At 36.4% G+C, this 27260-nt stretch overlaps 2 protein-coding genes across 8 annotated transcripts in view; both read left to right on the forward strand.

The window, feature by feature from the left end:
• ATR (ATR checkpoint kinase) overlaps positions 1-6600 on the forward strand; it is a 96275-nt gene extending 89675 nt beyond the window's left edge. For all 5 annotated transcript variants that reach the window (XM_025881170.2, XM_073899023.1, XM_073899040.1 and 2 more), the window contains 2 exons: positions 4427-4532; positions 5590-6600. In XM_025881170.2, the coding sequence (XP_025736955.1) occupies positions 4427-4532; positions 5590-5763 (280 nt within the window). In that variant the 3' untranslated portion in view covers positions 5764-6600. The remainder of the gene's footprint in view (positions 1-4426; positions 4533-5589) is intronic.
• A 703-nt stretch (positions 6601-7303) lies between these two features.
• Positions 7304-27260, forward strand: part of XRN1 (5'-3' exoribonuclease 1) — a 110296-nt gene continuing 90339 nt past the window's right edge. For all 3 annotated transcript variants that reach the window (XM_025881181.2, XM_025881188.2, XM_025881195.2), the window contains exons 1-8: positions 7304-7489; positions 16755-16987; positions 21149-21246; positions 22856-22965; positions 23058-23168; positions 24168-24250; positions 26483-26570; positions 26654-26822. In XM_025881181.2, coding sequence (XP_025736966.1) covers positions 7415-7489; positions 16755-16987; positions 21149-21246; positions 22856-22965; positions 23058-23168; positions 24168-24250; positions 26483-26570; positions 26654-26822 — 967 coding nt within the window. In that variant the 5' untranslated portion in view covers positions 7304-7414. The remainder of the gene's footprint in view (positions 7490-16754; positions 16988-21148; positions 21247-22855; positions 22966-23057; positions 23169-24167; positions 24251-26482; positions 26571-26653; positions 26823-27260) is intronic.

Raw genomic sequence — 27260 nt, forward strand, 5'->3', positions numbered from 1 at the left:
AAAAGAACACTAATCCAAAGGGATACATGTATCCTGATGTTTATAGCAGCATTATTTACAATAGCCAAGATATGGAAGCAGCCCAGGTGTCCATCAACAGATGAATGGATAAAGACAATGTGGAATATACACACAATGGAATATTATTTATCCATAAAAATGAAATTTTGCCATTTGCAATGACGTGGATGGAGCTAGAAGAGTATAATGCTAAGTGAAATAAGTCAGAGAAAGAAAAATACCATATGACTTCATTCATATGTAGAATTTAAGAAACAAACAAGGAAAGGGAAAAAATAGAGACAAAACAAGAAACAGACTCTTATTATAGAGAGCAATCTGATGGTTACCAAAGGTGAGGGTTGGGGGGGATGGGTTAAGTAGGTGATAAGGATTAGGGAGTACACTTGTCATGATGTGCACAGGGTGATGTATGGAACTGTTGAATCACTATATTGTACACCTGAAACTAATATAACACTGTGTATTAAGTAACTGGAATTAAAATGAAAAAGAAAAAACAAAACCTGAGCCAATAGATACAGAAAACGGTGGTGGCCAGAGGTTGGGGGTAGGGATGGGCAAAATGGATGAAGGTACAAACTTTCAGTTATGAAATAAATAAGTCATGGGAATATTAACTATGGTGAACATAGTTAATAATACTGTATTGTGTATTTGAAAGTTGCTAAGAGAATACATATTAAAAGTTCTCGTCGCAAGAAAAAAATTTGAAACTTTTTATGGTGATGGATTTTAACTAGATTGTGGTGATCCTTCTGCAATATATACACAAATATCCAATCATGTACTCCTAAAACTAATATATATCCATTATATCTCAGTTTTTTAAAAGATGTAATTTACATACTGTAAAATTCACTCTTTCAGAGTGTGCATTTCAGTTGTTTTTAGTGTATTCCCAAGATTGTGCAGCCATCACTGCTATATAATTCTAAAACATTTCATCACTCCCAAAATAAATTAGCAGTCACTCTCCATCCCTACTCCCCTGCCATCTTCTAGCAACCACTAATGTACTTTCTGTCTCAATGGATCAGCTTATTCTGGGCATTTCATATATAAATAAAATCGTACAACATATGGCATTTTATGTCTGTCTTCTTTCCCTTAACGTGATATTTTCAGGGTTTATCCATGTTATAGCATATATCAGTAATTCATTCTTTTTTATTGCCTAATATTCCATTGTATACCACATTTTGGGTTTGTTTTTTTTTTTTTAAGATTTTTTTTATTTATTTGAGACAGAGAGAGAGAGAGCAGAGGGGAGGCAGAGGGAGAGGGATAAGCAGGCTCCCCACTGAGCCAGGAGCCCAACATGGGGCTCGATCCCAGGACCCTGGGATCTTGACTTGAGCCAGAGGCAGACACTTAACCATCTGAGCCACCCAGGCACTCCTGTATACTATATTTTCTTTGTCCATTCATCAGTTAATGGACATTTGGATTGTTTACATCTTTTGGCTACTGTGAAAAGTCTGGCTGTGAACATTTATGTACACAAATGTGGGTATATGTTTTCAGTTTTCTTGGGTATACCTGGGTGTAGAGTAGCTGGGTCACATGTGAACTCTAAGCTTAACATTTTGAGGAACTTTCAAACTGTTTTCCAAAGCAGTTGTGACACTTTACAATTCCACTGGCAATGTATGAAGGTTCCAATTTCTCCACATTCTTACCAACACTTGTTATTTATCTTTTTTACTTTACCCATCCTAGTGGGTGGTATCTCATTATGGTTTTGACTTGCATTTCCTCAATGACCAGTGATGTTGAACATCTTTTCATGTGCTTATTGGTCAGTTGTGTATCTTCTTTGGATAAATATCTATTCAAATACTTTTCCCATTTTTAAATTGGATTTTTTTTATTGTTGAGTTGTAAGAATTCTTTACATATTTTGGATATTAGATCCTTAAGACATACATAATCTGCAAATATTTTTCTCTATATGTGGGTTGTCTTTACTTTCTTGATGATGTCCTTTTTAGCATATAAGTTTTTACTTTTGATGAAGTTCAATTTATCTATTTTTGTTGTTATTTGTGCTTTTGGTGTCATTTAAGAAACTATTGCATAATCCAAATCATGAACAGTTACACCTCTGTTTTCTTCTAAGCATTTTATAGTTTTACCTCTTATATTTACTAGGTCTTTGATCATTTTCAGTTATTTTGTGTTTCTAGTGTGAGGTAGAGGGTCCATATTTATTCCTTTGAATGTGCATATCCAGTTTTCCTAGCACTATTTTTTGAAAATATTATTCTTCTCCACTTAATTGTCTTGGCATATATTCAAGAGTTTATTTCTGGACTCTCAATTTTATTCCATTGATCTTTATATCTAACCATATTCCTACTACAAATTGTCTTGATTACTGTAGCTTTGTAGTAAATTTTGAAATTAGGAAGTGTGTGTGCTCCAGCTTTTTTTTTCTCTTTCAAGATTGTTTGGCTATTATGGGTTCTTTGCATCTCCGTAGGAATTTTAAGATCATCTTATTAACTTATGCAAAAAGTCGAGCCTGGATTTTGATAGGAATGGCATTGAGTTTTCAATCAGTTTGGGGAATATTGTCATTTTAAAAATATTAAGTCTTATGAACTATGAACATGGGATATCTTCTCATTTATTTAATTTTTTAATTTCTTTCAATAATGTTTTATGATTTTTAGTTTTCAAGTCTTGTGGGTTTATTTATTTATTTTTTAAATCACACTTGTTTTTTTTAAGATTTTATTTGTCAAGAGAGACTGAGCACAGGCAGGGGGAGTGGCAGGCAAAGGGAGAAGCAGGCTCCTCACTGAGCAAGGATCCCAGTGTGGGACTTGATCCCAAGACCCTGGGATCATGACCTGAGCCGAAGGCAGGCACTTAACTGACTGAGCCACCCAGCCGTTCCCAGGTTTTGTATTTTTCAAAAATGTGCTTTTTAAAATGCTATTCCAAATGGAATTTTTATTTCATTTTTGCACTATTCATTGTTAGTTTAGAAATACAACTGATATTTGTATATTTATCTCATATTTTGCAAACACTGCTGAACTCATTAGTTCTAATACTTATTTTTGTAGATACCTTAAGATTTTTCTCTCTCCAACATCTGCAGCTAGTTTTGTTTTTTCCTTTCTGATCTCATGCTTTTTTTTTTTTTCTTGCCAATTGCCCCTAGCTAAATAAATGTCAGATAGACAAGGTGAGAAATCTACATCTTTGTCTCATTCCTGATTTTAGGGGTATAGAAGTCAGTCTTTCACCATTAAATATGATGTTAGCTACAGGATGTAGTTTTTTAAAAGGACTTTTAAAGCTCATTTATCTACCTTCTTTCTTTAAAGCTCTCTACCAGACATTTTGGTAGAACGTACTGGTTAATTAGACATAGGAAAAGGCAAATTCTCTGCAAGAGGAAGTACAGCCTCTTGTGAAACACTAAGAGCCCCTATCCAATCTGGGGAAGTCAGGAAATAATTTCTGAAGGAAGTAGCTGAAACCTTAATGATAAATGGAATTGACCACACAAAGGGGAAGAGAGTGTTCTGATGATAGAAATATCAAGGCAAGTGAAGGCCTGGACTGCCTAAAAAATGTAATTCTGTTTTCTAGAGGGTACACTTCAAGTAGATGGTGCTGTGATGATGGCACAGATGAGCAGGGCTAGATTATGAAAAGTTCACATGGGGCTGGTTTACCCGTTTAAATCTTGCTGTGAAAACAATCAGAAGTCATTGGGGGTTGGGGTAAGAAGCAAATTTAAAAAGAAGAAATGAAATTCATCAGATTTTGCACTATAGAAAAATTATAGTCGCAGTCTGGGGTAGAGGCCAGAAAACTAGAGGACTGTTTGAGTAACTCAGGAAGAAATGATGGTGCATTGGATGAGGTAGTGACAGTAGAGATGAAGGCAAGTAGACTCTAAAGGGATTTAGGAGGTAGAATTGAGTGTTAAGAGGAAGGAGAGGCAAGGATGATTCCTAGACTTTTGTTTAGGACAAATGAGTGAATAATGTTCTTTACTGATTTGGGGAACACAGGCAAAATAGTTTGGGAAAGGGGTAATGAGTTTTGTTTTGGAAATACTGAATTTGAGGTGCCTGAGTAGGTTTTTCCATAGGTAGTTGTATTTGAAGTGCACAGTATGCATTTAGAAATGGCACACAGAACTCATCTTACTCTACTCTCCAAGGACACCTCAGATCCCCCTCTGTCTTCCCTCTTTTCTTTCAACCCCTCAGTCTAAAACAGTAAGTTCACATGTCTTACTGATGCAGTACTAATGTGTGTTAAAAGAATATTACCATTAGCTTCTCATCCTTCACTTATTTTTCACCTAAATGTTGACTATAGTGGCACTTCTTTTTACAGAGATAACATTGTCTCATCATATTTGTTTGCATTGTAGTGTCTTAAAAACTTTTCTACATGATCCTCTTGTGGAATGGAGTAAACCAGTGAAAGGGCATTCCAAAGCACCACTGAATGAAACTGGGGAGGTTGTCAATGAAAAGGTTAGTAGAAAGTGTAGCATGATATGAGCTGACATAATATGTCTCTGTCAATGAGAATTGATTCTAAATACTGTCGGTGACTGGCCATTGAACTCCTAAATCTAGTTACTTTTTAAATTTTTTTAGAGAGGGAGGGAGGGGAAGGGGCAGAGGGAGAGGGAGACAGAGAATCTTGAGCAAGCTCCACGCCCACTGAGCCTGATGTGCGGCTCAAATCTCACAACCCTGAGATCATGACCTGAGCCAACGTCAATAGTCGGATGCTTAACCAATGGAGCCACCCAGGTGCCCCTGAAATGTAGTTCTTTAGTATGAAAGTGCCAATAAGTTTTCTTTATTGTCTTTACTAATGTTAACATTATCATTTGTGTAATAAAGTTCAAGACACACTTAATTATAGACAGTTTGCAGTTATGAGATATAGTGGGAAAAACTTGGAACATAGATTGCCTGCAGGTCTCAACTTTAATATATAGCAATTCACTCCTTACTAACATTAGTTGAAGTTTCAAAGTTTGCAGATAATCATTTTTATTAAGTGAGAATAGATTGAGGATTGTTACTCTTATACAACATTCTCACTTTTGCATTTTTTATAAGCTTTCTTATTGAGAGAAATGTGTACCTTTCATTCCAAGTAGCTTAGAACTCCATTTGCACATAGTAACATAATCTAAATATTAGGCATTTAGAGTACTGTTGCTATTAGTAGAACATTCAAATGTTTAAGTCCTAACATTTTGGGGTAAATTTTTTAAATTATTATTTTTCTAGAATTGTAATGTGGAAGAGAGTCCCTAGTATTTCACATAGTCCAGAAAAATGTCCATGCAGTTGATGCTAAATCAACATTGCCAAGCCTCAAAATCAGTATCTGAAGTTATTTCATTTGTTTCATTTCTTCTCTTTTGCCTGCTTTTGCTCCTAAAAAGGGGGTAATGATTCATAAAATGACATAAACATTTGTCAAACACCAGAAAAGTAGTAATTTCAAATTATCAACATCCAGGTATTATTAGGTTCTTAGCACTTACGATTTTCAATTTCTTCTTATTAGGCCAAGACCCATGTTCTTGACATCGAGCAGCGACTGCAAGGTGTAATAAAGACCCGAAATAGAGTGACAGGGCTGCCACTATCTATTGAAGGACATGTGCATTACCTTATACAAGAAGCTACTGATGAAAACTTACTGTGCCAAATGTACCTTGGTTGGACCCCATATATGTGAATGAAATTATTTCAAAGAATATGCTAATAATCTAAAATTAATGCATTTGGTATTAACTGTGATTGTATATTCAGTTCCAAAGTACAGCATAAGTTTATGTTCTCGGAGCAACTGGTATTAACTCCCTTATGTTAATAATATTTAAAATAATATATGTTGTTGTTAAGAAATAAACTGCTTTTTTTTTTAAGATTATTTATTTGAGAGAGAGCACAAGTGGGGAGGGGGCAGAGGAAGAGGGAGAAGCAGACTCCCCACAGAGCAGGGAGCTTAACTTGGGGCTCCATCCTAGGATCGTGACCTGAGCCAAAGGCAGATGCTTCACTGACTGAGCCACCCAGGTGCCCCTAACCTGCTTTCTTAATATATATTGTTCATTATAACTGAAGAAATGGAACATCTTATGTTTTTATGCTCTAAAAGATGTATTTGCAAGAAACAAGCCAGCCTAATTTCATTTTATAACTTTTATTGATTTTCTTTTAAGTACTAGCTAGCAAAAGGATTCATTTGAACAAAAAATTACACTGAATAAATGCTGTAGGCAAAGCATTATGCTAGATTCCTGAACAGAGCTACCTGCCCTGCCCTCTAGGAACTGTCTAGTCTAATAAAACAGATATAAACATAAAGCACACATCAAGTTCACTTAAAACTCTTTTTTGTATGGTTGAAAATGTAACAGGAAAAAAACATAAACCAAGGAGCATGAATATGAAAACTCAATGTAATTTTAAAGATCCTGTCATACTGAGTTTACCAGAATACAGAATCTAGTGGTCTTAGAAGACACTTAAAATTTCATAAATTTTAAAATTAAAGATATTTTAATGTTCATTTTTTGGAAGTTTTCTTGCTGATGATTTAAAATAATCCACAATATTTACAAAATTATGAGGTTATTACATTCAAATAAATGGAAAAATTATAACAGAATTTTACTTAAAATCTCTTGATAGAATTATGCTTTCCCGCACGGTTTAGAGTGTGATGGGGGAAAACATGAAAACCAAGAGACATGAATGTGAAACGTATACCATTTCCTCGGGAAGCCTAATGTTGATTTAAGGAGGAAGCTGGGTGGGGGTGGAGGGGAATTAGAATATTTTTTCCAACAAATAATCTGGAAAAAAAAGTTTTTAAAAGAAGTTTGATATAGGGTTATATTCCTCAGGAAAAAACCTCCCCCTCCCCAAACAAAACAAACTAAACCAAATAAGTCACCAGATCTTTCCAAATCTGTGTTGAAAAATACTGAGATTAGTAATTCCAGGACACAGCAGGACAAATACCAGTGTTCCAAAACTCTTCCAGCAGGCTCGTGAGGTTTTCACACCACTCCCACGTCTACTTACAAAGCACAGCTCTGTCAACAAACACTTCCAGAACTAAATGTAACGCACCAACACGCCACTCCGCCCTTAAACATTACCACCGGGGAGCTCGGCCGCGGCGAGTTAGAGCCGGGATTAGAGCCCCGCCCCGGGGATGCGGCCTCTAATCGGCCGCTCTAGGCCCGGCGAGTGCTCTCTATGGTCGGGCGGGCGGTGTGTTGTCATCCGCGGAGCGACGGCCGGAGGCAGCGGCTTAGGCCCCGGCGGGGCGTTTGGTTTCGCTTTGGCCCTGACTGCAATTAGCGTTGACGGTCGAAATGGGAGTCCCCAAGTTTTACCGATGGATCTCGGAGCGGTATCCCTGCCTCAGTGAAGTGGTGAAAGAGCATCAGGTGGGTGAGCGAGGGGGCAGCTGCTTAGCAGGCCGAGAACCCGGGGCCCTGCGGCCCTCCCTCCATCCTGGAACAGGGCTCCCCAGCCTCCTCTTTCTGCTCGTTGTCTGCAAGATGAACGGTGAAGGGAGGGGAGGAGGTTTGAGGATATCCTGATGATCTGAATGGGGGCGAAGACGTAGGTTTCGTTTCTGTGGGCAGAGCCGCGGGAATCGGGGCGGTTCTGACAGCTCTGCCGCGGGGCAGGGCCTTCCGCGGTTCTGAAATTAAGTCCTGGGGAGGATCGTTTTAGTGAGTTCTTTCCTTTCCTGCCCAGGGAGCTTATAGAGGCAGCAAAGCCGGAGCGGGTGTTCTGAGTCCCCCCATCCCCCTCTGAAAGCAGCAGACCCACGTACGAACAATAAGTGCCTCCGCAGTTGAGTCACCTTGTTTACTTTCCCTTATCAGGACCTGCATCCCACCCCACCCCCAACGCCTAGACTTTTTGACATAGCTGATGATTCATATTTATGATACCTTATGTTACTCTTTTTCGATTATCTCAAAGGTCGTAAAAGAAACAAAAATACACTTGGACGGGCAGGGGCAGTTGTTTGGAGACTTAAGTGTGCGAGTGTGCGTGTGTGACAGAGAGGAAGAGAAAGAAATGGATTGCTAGAACACTAATACTAGTAATCATAGTATCTGGTTTGTAATCCGGTATGTAATAATATCCCAGTGCAAGGTTTTTGTGCGGAGTCCAAAAATGTTTATATATTGGAATTGTGGAAAGAAATAGTAAGCAGTTATCAGGTAAACTAGACTTTGGGTGATACATTAGTGTTTTGTCACATTTAATGATTTTGGTAGATCTCTTGTCCATTTTATATTTTACAGGAAAATCAGTTTTGATATTTGTATAGCTAATGAGTCAGTTTTGATGGGTAACATTTTATTATTAGGGGAAATAATCCAACCAGCACCATCATGCTGTTTATTAAATTATGGTTTAATCTTTTAAAAAGTAGTATAGCATGAAGATAGGGTTAAACTTCCAGAAGGGATACTTTGTTGTTGGATCCCAGTCAGATTTGGTAAATGAAGAAGAGCTTACAAAAAATTCCAAAACAATAGTTTATTTTTCATTTATTTGAAACATGGGTTGAGTCAGATTTAGGAAGTAGTTCTTTCCAGAGAAGAGGGTAAAAAAAGATTACTAGTACATTTCAGAAATGGAGACAACCGACTTTGGCTTTTCCTGGGTCATTCATTCAACAAAAGTCTGAGCGCCTGCCATGTATCCGTCACTATAATGTGATTGTTATTCGAATTGACTTGATAACATATAATTTGTTTATTAATATTTTTATTCTGTACTCTTTGGTGCAGAATTTGGTTTGGTGAAACTGTCTTGGCTTCTCACCATCCTGAGAATTTTTTTTGCTGAAGAGCAAAAACAATCTCTTTAAGGCAGTCTTATGATAGGTTTAAAAGGATAGGTTTAAAACTTGACTTATTAAAATGGTGTCTTTCAAAAACGTTTGATTCTTGTAGTTAACAACGACCATAACAACAAAGAGAGCAAATGTTATAAAGGGGTACCAGCTACTCTTAAGCAGTATTTAAAAGATGATAAGCCTAAGTAAGTCACAAGGATTCAAAAGCTAGTATGGGGAGGAAGAGATTGGGAGGAGGAGTAAGTTGTGGGAAGATGGTGGTGGTAAAGACAACAGCATCATTTTTGGTCTCTTTGAATCCTCACATGAAAACAACTAGGCACGCCTGGGTGGCTCAGTCGGTTAAGTGTCTGCCTTTGGCTCAAGTCATGATCCCAGCGTCCTGGGATCAAGTCCCACATTGGGCTCCTTGCTCAGTGAGGAGCCTGCTTCTCCCTCTGCCTGCCACTCCCCCTGCTTGTGCTCTTTCTCTGACAAATAAATAAATAAACTCTTTAAAAAAAAAAAAGAACAACTAGGGCGCCTGGGTGACTCAGTTGGTTAAGTGACTGCCTTTGGCTCAGGTCATGATCCTGGAGTCCCGGGATCGGGTCCCGCATCGGGCTCCCTGCTCAGCGGGGAGTCTGCTTCTTCCTCTGACCCTCTTCCCTCTCATGCTCTCTATCTCTCATTCTCTCTCTCAAATAAATAAAATCTTTAAAAAAAAAACAATTAGATAGCAAAGTTTGAAATCCGTAGAACATTTATGACAAAACCATGTAATATTGTATCCCTACAAACCCCCAAAAACAAGTAGGTAGGGACAAACTACCAATAGCCTCTAGACCCAGTTGGTGTTGGCATCCCTGCAGGAGGAAAAAGGAAGCAATGGGGCAATATCTGATGGACCTGAGAACAGGAGAACTAAAGAATATTTGCTAAAAGACTATGTAGGCCAATTATATAGCAGTATTTGTAACTAAGGAGTTTTAAAGGGCAGGAGTAGTTGGCCTCCTATGAACTCTCATAACTGATTTGCCAAGGCATCATTCTGAGGCAGATATAGTAAAGGATAAAACAAATGTGCTCCCTATACAAGAGCACACACTTTAAAATGGAAATGTTAGCTTGTGTTTCTTTCTGTGCAATTTGTATAAAATGCATAGAAGATTGGCTTTAAAAGTGCAGGCACCAGGGGCGCCTGGGTGGCTCAGTTGTTTAAACAGCTGCCTTCGGCTCAGGTCATGATCCCGGGGTCCTAGGATTGGGCCCCGCATTGGGCTCCTTGCTCCATGGGGAGCCTGCTTCTCCCTCTCCCTCTGCCTGCCTGCTGCGCCCCATGCTTGTGCTCTCTCTCTGTCAAATAAATAAAAAATCTTAAAAAAAAAGTGCAGGCACTGGAATGTGAATACACTTAACACTACTGAACTGTACACATAAAAGTGGTTAAGATGGCAAATTTTTTATGTATATTTTACCACGGTTTAAAAAAATGCAGGCACAAGAGTATGAATTATGAACGGGAACAATATCGCTCCCAAGGGGGCCAAAATTGTTGAGAGGGTAGAGGTTTACATTTTAAAGTGCCACAGTACGTAAACAGATATACAGTATAACTATGGTATTAAAATTACATTGGAGGGTGATGATTAGGGAAAAAACAAGTCTAAAGAGCTACCTGGAAGAGGGACGATAGTGAAAGAAAGATTAAGAAATACTGCTCTGGAGCAATTCTGCTTGGTTCAAATTTAGCCCCAACACTTACTTTAGTAGCTATGGGTGAGTAACTCAGTCCTTTTTGTGATTCAGTTTTGTCAGCTACAAAATGGAGATAATAATATTAGGATTGCTATGATTAAATAAGTGAATGCACATACAGTTGACTCTTGAAAATGTGAGGATTAGGAACACCGACCCCCCCCCAAGCCCCCACGCAGTCAAAAATCTAAGTATAACTTTGACTTGCCCAAAACTTAACTACTAATAGCCTAGTGTTGACTGGAAACCTCACTGATAACATAAACAGTTAATTAACACATATTTTATATCTTGTATGTATCATGTATTCTTACAATAAAGTAAACTAGAGAAAAGAACATGTTAAGAAAATCATAGGAAAATAGGAAATATGTTTATAGTACTGTACTGTATTTATTGAAAAAAAATCCACACATAAGAGGACCCATGCAGTTCAAACCTGTGTTGTTCAAGGGTCGACTATAAAGCATTTAAATCTGTCTAGTACCTGGCAAGTGCTTAACGGATCTTACCTGTAATTATTGCTCACCAGCAAGGAGGGGAAGAGGAAGAGAGAATCCTAAGCAGGTTCCTTGCCCAGGGTGGAGCAGGGCTCGATCTCACAACCTTGAGATCATGACCTGAGCTGAAATCAAGACTTGGATGCTTAACTGACTGAGCCACCCAGGTGCCCCATATTTTAGCTATTATAGTAGCACTGTACCAGATTGTGATCACAAAGAGAACTACATATGCTCTAAGAGTTTTTAATCTTAGTTGTATGACCTTTTTTTTTTTGTAAAGGTTAAGTTTTCATCAGATATATATGTTCCCTCATTACAACTTCATCTCTACTTTTGTGGTACATAATAGATCTTCAGTAAGTATTTATTGAGCGAATGAATATTAATCATACTATATAACATAAAGAATACATAGTATGTTTTAAAACATGCATATTAAAGGGGTGCCTGGGTGGCTCAGTCAGTTAAGCATCCGACTCTTGATTTTGACTCAGGTCATGATCTCAAGGTTGTGAGATTGAGCTTTATGCTGGGCGTGAAACCTGTTTAGGATTTTCTCTCTCCCTCCGCCCCCCCCCAAATAGGCATATTAAAAAAATGAACTGAAGCCACAAAATCTTGGAATTGTTTAAGATAAATAGGATTAAAGAACTGGGACAAAAGAATTGCCAATAGCTCTCTTAAACTGTCAAATATACATTGTCTTAATGAAAATGCATTTTGTATACTAGCAAAAAGAAACTCAACTAATTTGAGAAAATTAGATACTAAAGTTAATACTTAACCACAATTTAAAGCAGTATAAATGCATATTCAAGGTAAGTGTTATAGCTTACATGTGCTATCACATTTAATAAAGGGAGGGCTTCGCTATTATTAAATATTTTTATTTGCTACTTTGTGCCAAGAGTTCTAAACATGACCAAATACTTAAGTGTAATGTGTGTCCTTTTGTGCTAAACTGTGAGTTCCTCAAATCAGAGACCTTGATTTGAGGAGCTCACAGTTTAGTAGGAAAGGACAAATGTCACTCTTAAGCATTCAACAAAAATGTACAGAGCATGTAATATATGTGCCTGGCATTCTTGTATGCATTGGGAACACAAAAACAAATAAGATATGACATAGAGAAAGGAACATCATTTCCCCTTGGGTAAGTACAAGAAAACTTCCAAAGATACCTGAGCTGGATCTTGAAAGCTGAGTCAAAATCTGCAAGATCAGTGGAAGAAAGAGCATAAAGGAAAGAAAAGTATTTCAGGAAGTAGTAGCAGCGTCTGTTAAGTCACAGAGGTTTGGAAAAGCCCAGTGCATTTACGGCTCTCCAAATAATGTACTGTATGTAGTTAGCTTGTAGGCTATATGTGCAAACAGGAAAGAATATGGAATTGGTGGGAGAGGTAACAGCCAAATCATACAGAATCTTTTATGGTATTAAAAGTTTATAGTATCGTATGGGTTTAGGTATGGAAGCAACATGATCAGATTATATATTAGAAAAATGGCTAACTACACTGTGGTGGGAGAGAAAAAAAGCAAGTAGTCTAGTTGGAAAACTCAGGGCTTGAACTAAGGCAGGAAATCTGGGGATGGAGAAAATGGTGAGATTGCCTAACACAATGGGAATGGTTAGGAGGGTAGGATTCTAGAGACATTTTGGAAGTTAAATTTTAAAAAACAAAACAAAACCTAAGTAACTAATTAGATACGGGGGTTGAGGAGAGGTGAAAGTGTAAAATAACATCAAAACATCTGTTTTACAGAATTAATAATTCAGTATTGTCTTTGGGTTTTTTTCCCCATTTTTATTTAAATTTCAGTTAGTTAACAAACAGTGTAATAATAGTTTCAGGTGTAGAATTCAGTGATTTGTTACTTACATACAACACCTGATGTTCATCATAACACGTACGCTCCTAATCCCCTTCCCCTCTTTAACCCATGCTCCACCCACCTCCCCTCCAGCAGTCTTCAATTCTCTATAGTTAAGAGTCTGTTTCTCAGTTTGCCTCTCTCTCTCTCTTTTTTTTTTCCATTATTATGTGTTTGTGAAGGAGCAAGATTCTATTGCATGTTCTCATTTTCTTCACTGAATTAGTCAGTGGTTACTCAGTCATTCTGTATTTTTCTTACTAATCTGAAACCTAAGAGAATTTTTAAAATTTCTTTTCTAAAAAGATAATTATAGGTTTTTTTTCAGATTATGAAGGTATGTGCTCATTATGTAAAAATTAATATAATACAAAGAGATGTAAAAGCTGTTATATCTTCCAAAGGAAAATAAACAACTGAAATTCCATCATCAAAGGTTAACTACCAGGACCATCTTGTTTCTGTGTACTCTTAACCTTTAAATACAGATACACATGTAGATAAGTATTTTCTATAAATGGGATAATAATATGCCTGCTATTTTATAGCCTACTTTTGTCATTTGACCATCTATATTACACACATTATCTAATGTCAAATATGAATGCATATCATAATTTGTAATTACTGTGTAGTATTCCATTGTGTGGATGTACCATCAGTTTTCTGTTATTAGGCATTTTGATTTTATTTTTTATTTCTAAATAGTACTCCCATTAATATTCTTGTGCTTCCATCTTTGTGCACATTTCTGATTATTTCTCAGAATAAATTTCCCGTAGTAGAAATCCTGGGGGTGCCTGGGTGGCTCAGTCGGTTAAGCGTCTGCCTTTGGCTCTGGTCACCATCTCAGGTCCTGGGATTGAGCCCCGCGTTGGGCTTCCTGCTCAGTGGGCAGTCTTCCTCTCCCTTTCCCTTTGCCTGCTCTTCCCCCTGTTGGTTCTCTCTCTCTCTCTCTCAAATAAATAAAATCTTAAAAAAAAAGAAAAAGAAAGAAATCCTGGGTCAGAGATATATATGCTTCAGATTTTGATATATACTTTCATATTATTACACCAGTTTATATTCCCATCCAGACTACTGGGTATAAATGCCATCTCTCTCTTTTCTATATCTGGGATTTTCCTCTTCTGTAAAATGGAGAATCTAAATATTTTTCTTTTAAAGTTACCATAATTTAGTGAGACAATGAATATGTTTGGCCCAATGTTTGGCACTTAATGAGTGCTTAATAAATGCCAGCTATTACTTTTAATAACATATGAAATATCTGTTTCCCCAAAACCTTGCCAATAACTGGGTAATATCATTTTTTCTAATCTTTGCTAACATGATGGGAAAAAATGATACATTTTAATTTGAAATTTGGGGATGTTGAACATCTTTTCATATATTTATCAGATTTTGTGTCTCTTGAATTGCTGTGCATTTTTCATGCTTTTAAAATTTGCTCTTTTATTAGAGGATTTTTTTATTTATTGGGAATGTTGATTTTGTCCTAATTTGCAAGCATTTCCCTGCATTTTGTCATTTTCGGTTTAAACTTGTTTTTGACCTTTTCTTTTAACCCTATAGATGTAAAAAATATAGATTGCCAACTCCATCGTTTGTTTGGTTTATGATTTTTGGCTTTCCCCACCCTAAAATTACCAAAATATTTGTATATAATTTTTTTACTTATATTTCTCACATTAAAAATGTTTACTCTTTCTGGAATTTATTGTTTTATAAGATGAGATGCAGTTGTGTTTTATTTCCAGATAGCTAGGTACCCCATCCCTTTCACTGGTTTGAAATGCCTCTTATATACTAAATTTCTGTATACACCTAAACTGCTTTTTTAAGATTTTAATAATTTATTTGACAGAGAGAGAGAGTGGGGGGGAGAGGGTGCGCACAAACAGGGGCAGAGGGAGAAGGAGAAATAGGCTTCCCGCTGCGCAGAGAGCCCAACGATGCGGGGCTCCATCCCAGGACCCTGGGATCATGACTTGAACCCAAGGCAGACACTTAACTGATGGCACCACACAGGCGCCCGACACTTGAACTATTTCTAAACTATTCTGTTCAATCAGACCTTTATAATTTTTAATATCATATAAAGCAGATTTCCTTCATTTACTTTTTAAATATTCTTTCTTGCATGTTTATTCTCCTAGAGAAACTTTGGAATCATTTTGTAAAGTTCTCACCTGGAGATTTTGATTGAGGTTTTCAGATTTTTTGAAGCAAATAGTAAATCTTGAATATACTTTTAAAACCTCATGATCACAATTACGTCATTTGAGCCTATTACTCAGTAAAGACATTTACATTTTTTTAATGTGGTACCTGGTACAATCCTGTATAAATGGGGTTTTGTCAGTATGTTTTTATGCTGTTCATTGATTCAAAGGCCAAAACTTTTTCACTCCCCAAACTCAGAGGCATGCTCTTTTCTCAAGAGAAAAATGTATCGTTTCTGTACATATGGTAAAACTTGAAGTGTTTCAGAGATGGCTCTCGTAAGGTTCATACAAGAAAAGTTCATTATGTTTTTATGTCTGAAAATTCAAAATACTTTAGTATGTAAGACACACTACTCAAATTCTTTAATCACAATTAGATATTATAACTATTAAGTTGTACCCACTTCATTTCCTTGTTAGTGTATATTTGTTTCAGTAGTGTTACCCCTGCTTGCTCACAAACATTTAAATAAAGGAAAGATCAATGAGAGCCAGAGCCATGAAAGTCTTTTTATAAAAGTAGACACCTGTTAGCCAAAGTTTAAGAAATTTTTAATCCACATGTCAAAAACAAGAAATCTGTTTTCAAAATTTCCTAAATTTCTTGGCATAATCTAAGCTTTCTAAATTAATATGAACAAATCAGTGACTCTTAGTGAAACCAAATATACACGAAGGCTTTAAATCACTTGTAAAATCTTTTAATGACCATGTACAAAGAGCCTTTTAAATAGGCATTATGTTACCCATTTATAGGGGAAATTGAGGCATTAAGAAGTTGATGTCGGGGCACCTGGGTGGCTCAGTCGTTAAGCATCTGCCTTCGGCTCAGGTCATGATCCCGGGGTCCTGGGATCGAGCCCCGCATCAGGCTACCTGCTCCACGGGAAGCCTCCTTCTCCCCCCACTCCCCCTGCTTGGGTTCCCTCTCTCACTGTGTCTCTCTCTGTCAAATAAATAAATAAAATCTTTAAAAAAAAAAAAAAGTTGATGTCAAGGGGTGCCTGGGTGGCTCAGTCGCTAAGCATCTGCCTTCAGCTCAGGTCGTGATCCCAGGGTCCTGGGATCAAGTCCCGCATCGGGCTCACTGCTCCACGGGAAGCCTGTTCTCCCTCTCCCACTCCCCCTGCTTATGTTCCCTCTCTGGCTGTGTCTCTCTCTATCAAATAAAATCTTTTTTATTTTTTTAAGATTTTATTTATTTATTTATTTTGACATTTCCCATTTGGTATTTTAATAAGTAGATAATTTCCTGACAGTAAATTTGATCAAGCCATTGGTGCATTATATAGCCATATATGTCTCCATCTTACCAATTTCTCCTGTTCATTTTTTCTTTACTTTCTTTATTCAACTGTGATTATTTTCTCAGTTTTTATATAATAAGAATGTCCCCATATCCTGCTTTTTATCAGCTGTTCTCCCAGCTGCTTAAATATCCATGGTAGATTATAGTAACAATTTTGATCATTTTTTCTTTATTTCTTAGATTCCTGAATTTGATAACTTGTACCTGGATATGAATGGAATCATACATCAATGTTCCCATCCTAATGATGATGATGTTCACTTCAGAATTTCAGATGATAAAATCTTTACTGATATTTTTCACTACTTGGAGGTGTTGTTTCGCATTATTAAACCTAGGAAAGTGTTCTTTATGGCTGTTGATGGTGTGGCTCCTCGAGCAAAAATGAACCAGCAGCGGGGGAGGCGTTTTAGGTAAAACATTTGTGGTTTATTTTAAAATACTACTTAGACTAATAAAATGTATTATTTTAAAGATAACTGACTTAGTACACTGAATCTTCTGTTCATGTTTCTTTTCTGCTTAAATTCCCCCAGAAACGGAAATAACTGATTATGTCACATTTTATCAATCAAGTAAACAAATTAGTAATTCAAGTGAGGTGTCCTTCTCAAAGCATATGTTGAGCTGTGTAGTTACTGTTGTTCTCTGTCATAAATTTTTCAAACTTCTCCTTGGTAATTTAGAAAGAGCGGTACAGGTGACCCTTGAACAATGCAGTGGTAAGTGGTGCCAGTCCCCACACAGTCAAAAATTCACATATAACTCAACTCCCCAAAATCTTAACTAATAGTCTACTGTTGACTGGAAGCCTTAGCAATAACATAAACAATAAACACGTACTTTTTATGTTGTATGTATTATATACCATATTATGGTAAGCTTAGAGAAAAAATGTTATTAGAAAATAGATTTACAGTACTATACTGTATTTATTGAAAAAAATCCATGTACAAGTGGACCCATTCAGTTCAAACTTGTGTTGTTCAAGGGTCAGCTGTAGTAGAGAAAGCTCCTCTCATAGTCTGTCCTGACCTAGAGAATTACGGGGTGCAATGAGAGATTGTTCTAATGGAAACTGACAGTTTAATTCAACAAACATTTGTTGAATGCCCAGACCCTGGGCTAGATAGATGCTCACTCTGACTGATTATGGGTCCAAATTGGACAGAAAAGCAAGTGAGACTAGAAGGTGATTGATGGAGTATGAGAAGACAGCTGAGTTAGGACACTTGAGATACTATCATCCACAGTGTGTGAGTTCGATAGGAAAAGTAACAGGATGAGAAGAGGCACGTAGAGTTTTAAAGTCAAAATCCTGAGCATGTGAAATAGTTTTAAAAAAAATGAGGTCATGCTGTGACCTTATTTATGAGTAGGATAAGTAAAGTTAAGAGGGTTGTTAGAATTGATGGGAAGACTCTGAGTCCAGTGTGTTTGATGTGTTGTTAGCATAATGAATCCTTTCATCACAACAGCAGGTAAAGGAGTGGAAAGGGCACCTGTGAATCAAATAGTGGAAATCATCAAGGAAGGTGGGAGGGTACCTTAGAGAAGGCTAGCAATGAGAATGTGAAAAGGATGGTAAAAAGTAGTGATTTAAATACCAAAAGAGAAAAGATAAGATATTCCAACAACTGTGACATCTTTAAAGACAAGGACCATCTCTTCTAAAATTTAGATCCTCAAGTACCACCCAAACTTAATTAATTTGAATCTCAGAAATTGGGCCCTAGAAACTGTTTTTTACCAGATTCCCCTGATATATGTTAAACTACTTTGGGGGGACTGCTGGGCTAGAAAATCTAGTGTTAAGAAAGGATTATATAAGCCCACTATATCAGTCACTGTTCAGTTGCAGAAATAGAAGCCTATTTTAAGCAGAAGGGGATATATTACAAAGAATTAGGTGCTTATAAAAATCATTGTAAGAGGGGCGCCTGGGTAGTTCAGTCATTAAGTGTCTGCCTTCAGCTCAGGTCACAATTCCAGGGTCCTGGGATCGAGCCCCACATCGGGCTCCCTGCTCCACGGGAAGTCAGCTTCTCCCTCTCCCACTCCCCCTACTTGTGTTTCCTCTCTCGCTGTGTCTGTCAAATAAATAAATAAAATCTTTTAAAAAAGAATCATTGTAAGAGCCAGAAGGATGGGAATTTAGGTGAGCCTTCAAGAATGACTTCAGAACAGCACCACAGAACTGACCCACCAGTGGCACGATTACTACAACATTCAAGAAGGTGAGGATTTCAGAGGCCCGCACCAGAACAGGTTGTTCCAGGAATTTATTCCTTTAGTTATAATCCAGGAATTAAGAAGATACTACCTGAACTATTGGTTCCAAAAATACATCGCTTTAGTTATAATTCAGCAATCAAGAAGCCACCACTGTATCTGTTAGCTCCAGAGCCCCAGTGTACCTGGTAGATCTGCCCTACACTTTGCTTCTTAGCACCTACAAAACTACTGAATATTGAGAGCTCTTCTACTATTGATGAAACATACACACACCCCACAAACCCTCTGCCTTAACAGTCATACAGATTTCACCACACTTCCACTTTCCAAACCTTTTGTGGAGGCATCTAACTGACAGAATCTAAGTTATATCCACTCACCTAGCTGCAAGGAAGCCCGAGATTTTAATTTTTTAGGTTTCTAACCTCTCCAGTATCAGAAGACAACCTAAGAGAATGAAATGGGTATTGAGTGCTCCATGTTTCCCTGAAATCCCCTACTCAGCTTTTTCTCATTCTCCACAGATACTATTTTCTCCATTCATAATCTTTAATTATAACCTTCTGTATCTCTTACTTTAAATCTGCTACCATCTGGCTTTCATCCCTACCACTAAAACCTCCTTACAAGATTACAAATAGACTCCTTATGACTAAATCTAAAGAATAATTCTCTCTATATGTTAACTTCATTTACCTCTGGTATTTAACAATGTGATGATTTTTTCTTTCTTGAACTTCCTTTCCTTGATCTTTATGTAACCACACTCTCTGACTGCACCTTCTTGATCTCCTTGTTATCTTCTCTTCCTTTGCCTTTTTCTTATATATTGATTTTTCTTAAGGTTCTATTCTTGGTCCTGAGTGATCTTATTCAGTGCTTTTAATTACCGTGTCTATACTGATGACTCACAAATTTATCTTCCTGGTGGATATCTCTCTCCAGAACCCCTATATAGCCAAATGTCTCCTAAATATCTCCTTTTGGATACCACAGATACATTTCCAGGTTTAACATGTTCAGAACTGAAGTCCACTTCAAAGCTGCCTGCCTTCTGTTTCCTATTTTGGTGAATGATAACAAAAGCAAATAACTGCTCAACCCAAGAGTCCAAGAGTAATTTGGACTATTTCTTCCTCATTCTCCACACCCAATCCTTATCCAGTCTCTTAAATTTGTCATACATATTTACTTTCCATCTTTACTGCTACTGGTCAGCCTAGGCTACCATAATCTTCCACCTAGATTAATAGTCTTTCCTTGCCCCTGCCCCAAACATTCTCTGTGTTGCAGCTACATTAAACATTGGCTGTTAAGTTCTCTGTCTCCCCACTAGAGTGTAAGGTCTGTGAAAATGGGAATCATTGCTGTTATAGTCCCAAAACTTGTCACATGGTAACATTGAATTTGTTCAATCAAAGGAAGGAAGGAGAGAAGAGAAGAAAGAATGGCTTCTATTGGAGAAATTACAAATAAGTTGATATCTTCAGATTTTGTTATATTGAGGAGGTTGGTAAGAGGTTACGTACGAAAAAGAGTTTGGTAAAAGGTTACACATGAAAAAGTTTATCATAGAAATAAAATTCCACAGGGCACAGTAGATAGAGCTAGTAGCAAGGCTGTAGAAAATGCACATAAAGCAGAGCTTCCTAACTTACATGCCAGTGGCATACAGCGTGCCAGAAATGGATTCCAGGAGAAGCAGAACAGGAATTGGGATGCCTGTATTCAGACCTAGGTCCGTCTGACTCTAAAACTCATGTTCTTTCTAGTAAATCCTATTGCCTCAAACGAGATGATTTTGGCAAATGATGTCATTAATGTTATTAGGCTTATATTTTAAATTTTTTATAAGGAAACCCAAAGGTATCTATTAAAATTGTACAGTTATTTTTATATAATATTCTTAGATCATTTTAGATCATTTTAATAATGTACTTGTTTGATGTTACTATTAAATATAGAATATAGTATATATAATGAATGTTTAATGTTCAACTTTTGAGCTTGTTTGTAGAATCGATTTGCTATATACTTATGATAAGAAAAGAATTGCTTTGTAACTATTTGTAACATTCTGTGTCGATTTTATACTGTTATAATGTCTACTTCTATAGTCCTTTCTCTGAAAAACTCAATTTTTTAAATAAGTAAAAATGAACAATTCTGAGGCTCATCTTTATCAATTATAATCATTTCAAAACTTGTATTATGTTTTGAACGTAAAATTGATTAATTAGTATTTTAGTTACAGAAGCATCTAAGTAACAGTTTACTTTATGTAAAGATCTGTACTTTTTCCCAGAAACCTTAAGATATTTTTTTACTTAACATTTAAGGTCAGCAAAGGAGGCAGAAGACAAAATAAAAAAGGCATTAGAAAAAGGAGAAACTCTTCCTACAGAGGCCAGATTTGATTCCAACTGTATTACACCAGGTAAATTCACTGAAAGAAAAATTCTGAGAGATTGATTTTTTTCTTAATAATTTTATTTATTTGAGAGAGAGGGAGCATGAGCAGGGGGTGGGGGGGTGGCGCAGAAGGAGAGGGAGAAGCAGGCTCCCTGCTCAGGATGGAGCCCGACATGGGTCTCAATCCCAGGACCTCAGGGATCATGACCTGAGCATAAGGCAGACAGCTAACCTACTGAGCCACCCAGGCGCCCCAAATTATGAGAGATTTAAATGTAAATGTAAATTTTTTTTTTCAAATGCATTTTTTTTTTCTAGCCTTTACTTATTTTGTCCTTAAAATTCCAAATGCTGTTTTCCCAGTTGTGTCCCCTCAGGAGATGTTTTGGTCACCTTGATTATAAGTGCTCCTAGGAAAACCCACTCCAGGGATTTACAGATGTCGATAAGAGCAGTTGTGTGCAGAACTCTCCCAGATGCACAGAACTTCAAACCTGGAAGGATCTCACAAGATCCATCCTACTCCCACCGTTTATTTGTATGAAAACTGACCCAGTGAGGTTGTGGCTCGCCCACGTTCATACAGCTAGCTGTTGTAATCAGGATAAGAAACCCATTCTCCTAGTTTAGAGCACTTACTCTTGTACTTCTTAAAGGCAGTTAAAAATTCTATGACTTTAATGATTTTATCAGTATTATAAGTTTAATTTAACTTTGTGTGCAACAACATACTCTGTACTTATTAGAGCTTTGTCTAACAATTACAATCCTTTACTTTGAAAAAAAATTTTAAATCTTATTTATTCATGAATTCTTTACTGTGGTAATTTGTGTTTCATTTAAGTGCCTTTATCATACATTGCTTGATTTAATAATCAATTTTATCCTAATTGTGGTTTAAGACTGCATTGCCATTGACTCTTGACCATCTGGACTTTTCCTGAAACATAATCACTGTAGACTCAGTTTCTAGGATAATAATAATAATTTTCCAGATAAATAGTAATAATAATAGTTGTTGTTATTAGCAATCTAATTAAAGCTGCATGCCTTAAAAAAAAAGGTTCAGAATCCAACAGAGGAAATAGAAGATTTAATCTCTTTTTTTTTTTAAAGATTTTATTTATTTATTTGACACAGAGAGAGCGAGAGAGGGAACACAAGCAGGGAGAGCTGGAGAGGGAGAAGCAGGCTTCCTGCGGAGCAGGGAGCGCAATGCGGGGCTCCATCCCAGGACCCTAGAATCATGACCTGAGCCAAAGGCAGACGCTTAACAACTGAGCCACCCAGGTGCCCCAAAGGTTGAGTTTCATTCGAGAGTTGAAACTGCTCTGGTGTGAAAATATGTGAAGCATAGTTTGAGGCAGTAGTAACATTTCTTGACTTACCTATGTAACATTAGCTTAATTTTAGGGTGAGCAGTGAAATGAGAAACAGTTGTAATACTTGCTAGAGAAAGGTACAAAATTATTTGCTTTTCAAGATAAGCATGAGGGGTTTGACTTCTTTAGAGATCTTACACCTAACTATTTCCTGGACGCACAGATCCAATTTCGTGTTGTCCCTGGGAACATAAAAAGAGTGCTTTTTATGTCTCTCTCAGATTACAAACTTTTGAAACTTTTTATTTATAGGGACTGAATTCATGGCCCGGTTACATGAACATCTGAAGTATTTTGTAAATATGAAAATTTCTACAGATAAGTCGTGGCAAGGAGTTACCATCTACTTCTCAGGCCATGAGGTTATTATCTTTTTTTATTCAAAGAGATTTTTTAAAATTTAATATTCTAAAGCATAGCATTATTACCACATTTTTTTAAAACATATATTTAGACTCCCGGAGAAGGAGAGCATAAAATCATGGAATTTATCAGATCGGAGAAAGCAAAGCCAGATCATGATCCAAACACCAGGCATTGTCTTTATGGTTTAGATGCTGACTTGGTAGGTATAATGTTTATTATTATTATAACCTTATGCCATTATAGTTAAATATCTAAGAGACTTATATAAGAAGCTTTCTGGCTGTGGAAACAAATATTGGAGACATAATAAGGGTTGCTACTTCTGCCATTAGCGAGGTTCTTAAACAATTGGAAAATGAACTCTTTTGATACAGTTTATGATCAACAGGTCTCTGTAGTCTTCATACTTGACTGATCCTAGTGCTATGAATACTCTGCTGAGATCAGGGTGTAGAGGGCGTTTTTTACCCTCATGCTTGATATATCACTTTTAATAATACCTGATCTGATAACTCCATGACCCAAATAACTTTACTATGCTTTTTTTTGTTTTAACTTTTTATTATGGAAATTTTCAAACGTAAAGTAGAGAAGACAATATAATAAACCTTCCTATGTCCTTTATCCACCTGAAATAATTTTCAACTTTAAATAATCCACCTTAATTATTCAATAATTTTCATTTTCTTATTCCTAACCATCTGTCTCCATTCTCCTACTCCTCTGACTCTTGAATTATATCCCAGACATTGTATCAGTTAATCTATAAATATTTATAATGTGTCTTTAAAGGAGAAGCGTTGTTTTAAAAGATAACCATAATGCCATTATCCTACATAAAATAAAAATTATCACTGTATAATATACAAATAACCATTTAGTATTCTCATTTCTCTGATTGCTTCATAAATGTTTCATCTTGTTTTGTTTGAATCAGGATTGAAATAAACAGTGATTGTTATAAAGGTCATGTGAGTCTAAGGTAAACATTTTTTCTTAGAAAAACACACTTCACCCCATTCATAACCAATAAGTGGATCAGGTTTTGATATTTGTATATTTAATGTGCTAATAAATTGTTTTTATTAAATAAGCATGTGTTTTTCTATATAGAAATGTTTTTTATTTAGTTGTTTCTGTGAACCTGATACTATAAAAAATTAGAGAATAGAGACATTTTTTAATCTTTTTTCAACAGATTATGCTTGGATTAACAAGTCACGAGGCACATTTCTCTCTTTTAAGAGAAGAGGTTCGGTTTGGTGGCAAAAAGACACAAAGGTAAATCATATTGCATATATGTTAGAAGAAAGAACAGCAGTTAAATTAAGAATAGTAATCATCTAACAGAAAAATGATCTGTAAAGATTTTCTCCCATTCCACGGTTGCCTTTTTAACTCTGCTGAAATTTGATGCACAAAATTTGTTTTTTAATTATGACAATGTCCAGTCTATTTTTTTCTTTTATTGCTGTACTTAGAGTATATCCAAGAAATTGCCAAATCTAATGTCATAAAGCTTTTCCCAATTTTAGGAGTTTTGTAGTTTTAGTCCATACACTTAGGTCTTTGATCCATGTTATTAATAACCGTATATGGTGTAAGGAAAGGGTCAACTCCATTCTTTTGCATGTGAATATCCAGTTTTCCCAAAACCGCTTGTTGAAAAGAGTAGCTTTTCCCCATTGAATGGTCTTGGCACCTTGGTCAAAAATTGTTTGACCATGTATGCAAGAGTTTATTTTTAGGCTCTGTATTCTATTCAATTGATCTTTATGTTTGTCTTTATGCCAGTACCACAGTATTTTGGTTACTGAAGCTTTGTAGTAAGTTTTGAAATCAGACAGGGTGAGACCTCCAACTTTGTTCTCCTTTTTCAGGTTTATTTTGGCTATTTGGGGTCTCATGAGATTAATAATTTTTAGGATGGATTTTTTTGTTTTTGTGGAAAACATTGGGATTTTGATTGGGATGGCATTGAATATGTAGATTCTTTTGGGTACTATTTACAGCTTGATAATAAGTCTTCCAACCCATTAATACAGAATGTTTTTCCATTCATTATGTCTTTAATTTTTTTCAGCTGCCTTTTGTAGTTTTAGTGTATAAGTCTTTTGTCAACCCTTTTTTTTCTTACTTGTTTTTCCGTTTATTTAAAAAATAATTAATGTAGTCACCATGTTATACATTAATTACATCTCTAGGACTTATGTATCTTATAACTGAAAGTTTCCACCTTTAGGCCACCTTCCCCCATTTTGCCCAACGCTCACTCCCCCACCTCTGGGAACCATCTGTCTATTCTCTGCATCTGTAAGTTCAGTTTTGTGTCTCTGGTTTTGTTTTTTTTTTCTTTTGCCTCCTTGGTCAAGTTTATTCCTAAGTGTTTTATTCTTTTGGATGGTATTCTAAATGGAATTGTTTCTTAATTTCTTTTTTGGGTTATTTGTTGCTAGTATGTAGACACACAGCTGATATTTATGTGTTGATCTTGCTTCCTGCAGTTATACTGAATTCATTTTTTGGCTCTAGTAGCTTTTTGTGGATTTTGTGGGATTGTCTGTATATGGAATCATGGCATCTTTAAATAGAGATAGTTTTCTTCTTTTTTCAATTTGTATACCTCTTATTTCTTTGCTTACCTAATTGCCCTGGCTAGGACTTCAAGTACAATGCTGCTGAATAGCTGTAGTGAAAATGGGCATCTTTGTCTTGTTCCTGATCTTAGGTGGAAAACCTTCAGTCTTCTCCCATCAATTATATTAAATGTAGATTTCTCATGAATTCCCTTTTTTTATATTGAGGAGTTTCCCTTCTATCCCTACTTGGCTGAGTACTTTTATCATGGAAGGGTATTGAATTTGATAAATGTTTTCTTTGCTAGTTGATTGTATGGTGTTTTTTCCTTTGTTTATTAATGTGATCTATGACGTTGATTTATTTTCTTGTGTTGAGCCGTCCTTGTATTCCCCAGGGTAAATCCACTTGCTCATGGTATCTAATCCCTTTAAAATACTACTGTCAGTTTACATTCTTACTTCTGGTTAAACTTTATTAGAGTATTGGCCAATAGCTAGGAATATAGACCCCTAAACCAAGCCAGGGAAAGATAAGAGGAAAGAAGTGATGGTGCCTCACCATTGAAGCCTTAGACTGTACTGCAATAGGCAGAAAAGTATATATACTCACTTATCTGTATGCTTTCTGCTGGTGACCAAACTTAAATGGGCCAGATCCCACTGGTTTCTTATATCTGTTCTCTTATTTAGGCTTTCTTAATTCTGAGAATCTTTCCACAGAAAGCATAATGCAGACCAATTATTTTGAACTTTATGTTATATCTATTATACTTTTATCTTTACACTACCCTGCAGCTTTCATATAAATTACATGCCTGGATTACAAGAATTAATTATCATCTAATGATAAGTTTTATTTTAAGCGTTGCTGCATTTTTAAACTTGAACCTTAAAGATATAATTAATTCTGTGTTGATTATTTGACTAATTACAGGGTATGTGCACCAGAAGAAACCACATTTCACCTCCTACACTTGTCTTTAATGAGAGAGTATATTGACTATGAGTTTTCAGTATTGAAAGTAAGTATTAATATAGCTGTGGACCAAAGATGTGTTAGCAGGGATTTCCATACGATTTGATTTTTTTCTCCATTTTGCTGTAGGACAAGATCACTTTTAAATATGATATTGAAAGGATAATAGATGATTGGATTTTGATGGGATTTCTTGTTGGCAATGATTTTATCCCTCATCTACCTCATTTACATATTAATCATGATGCACTGCCTCTTCTTTATGGAACGTATATTACCATCCTGCCAGAACTTGGTGGTAAGAAAAGTTTAATATTCATTGGAGACTACTTTAATTTAGCACTCAGCTAACCCTAAAAATTTCACTCAGTTTATTAGATTATTGCGTGCACAACTACAGTAGGGAAAAAACTGGGGGTTTCTTTTGGTCTAAGGCACCAAGCTCTGGGGTTGTAATTTTCAGTGATTCGCAAGCAAAGAAAATGACAAGAGTTAAGCAGCCTCATTTATTGATATCTGACTAATCTCTGCCTTTGATTGTTTAAGAAAGCCAGCAGAAGTTGTTGATTTCACTTAGCTCCTTTCATACTAAAGCATAGAAGTTCATTTTTCTGAATGGATAGGTATCAGAATATTTAATAGGGAAAGGTTTTTCAATTGAGAAATTGATAAACAGTGGTGAGTGCTGAATAAAACAGACAGCAGAATAGCAGGGCATTAGTTCTTCTCAAGTTAA

This window comes from Callorhinus ursinus, unplaced genomic scaffold (genome assembly GCF_003265705.2).
Source record: "Callorhinus ursinus isolate GAN/ISIS: 27379988/994484 unplaced genomic scaffold, GSC_fseal_2.0 scaffold1, whole genome shotgun sequence".
NCBI lineage: Eukaryota > Metazoa > Chordata > Mammalia > Carnivora > Otariidae > Callorhinus > Callorhinus ursinus.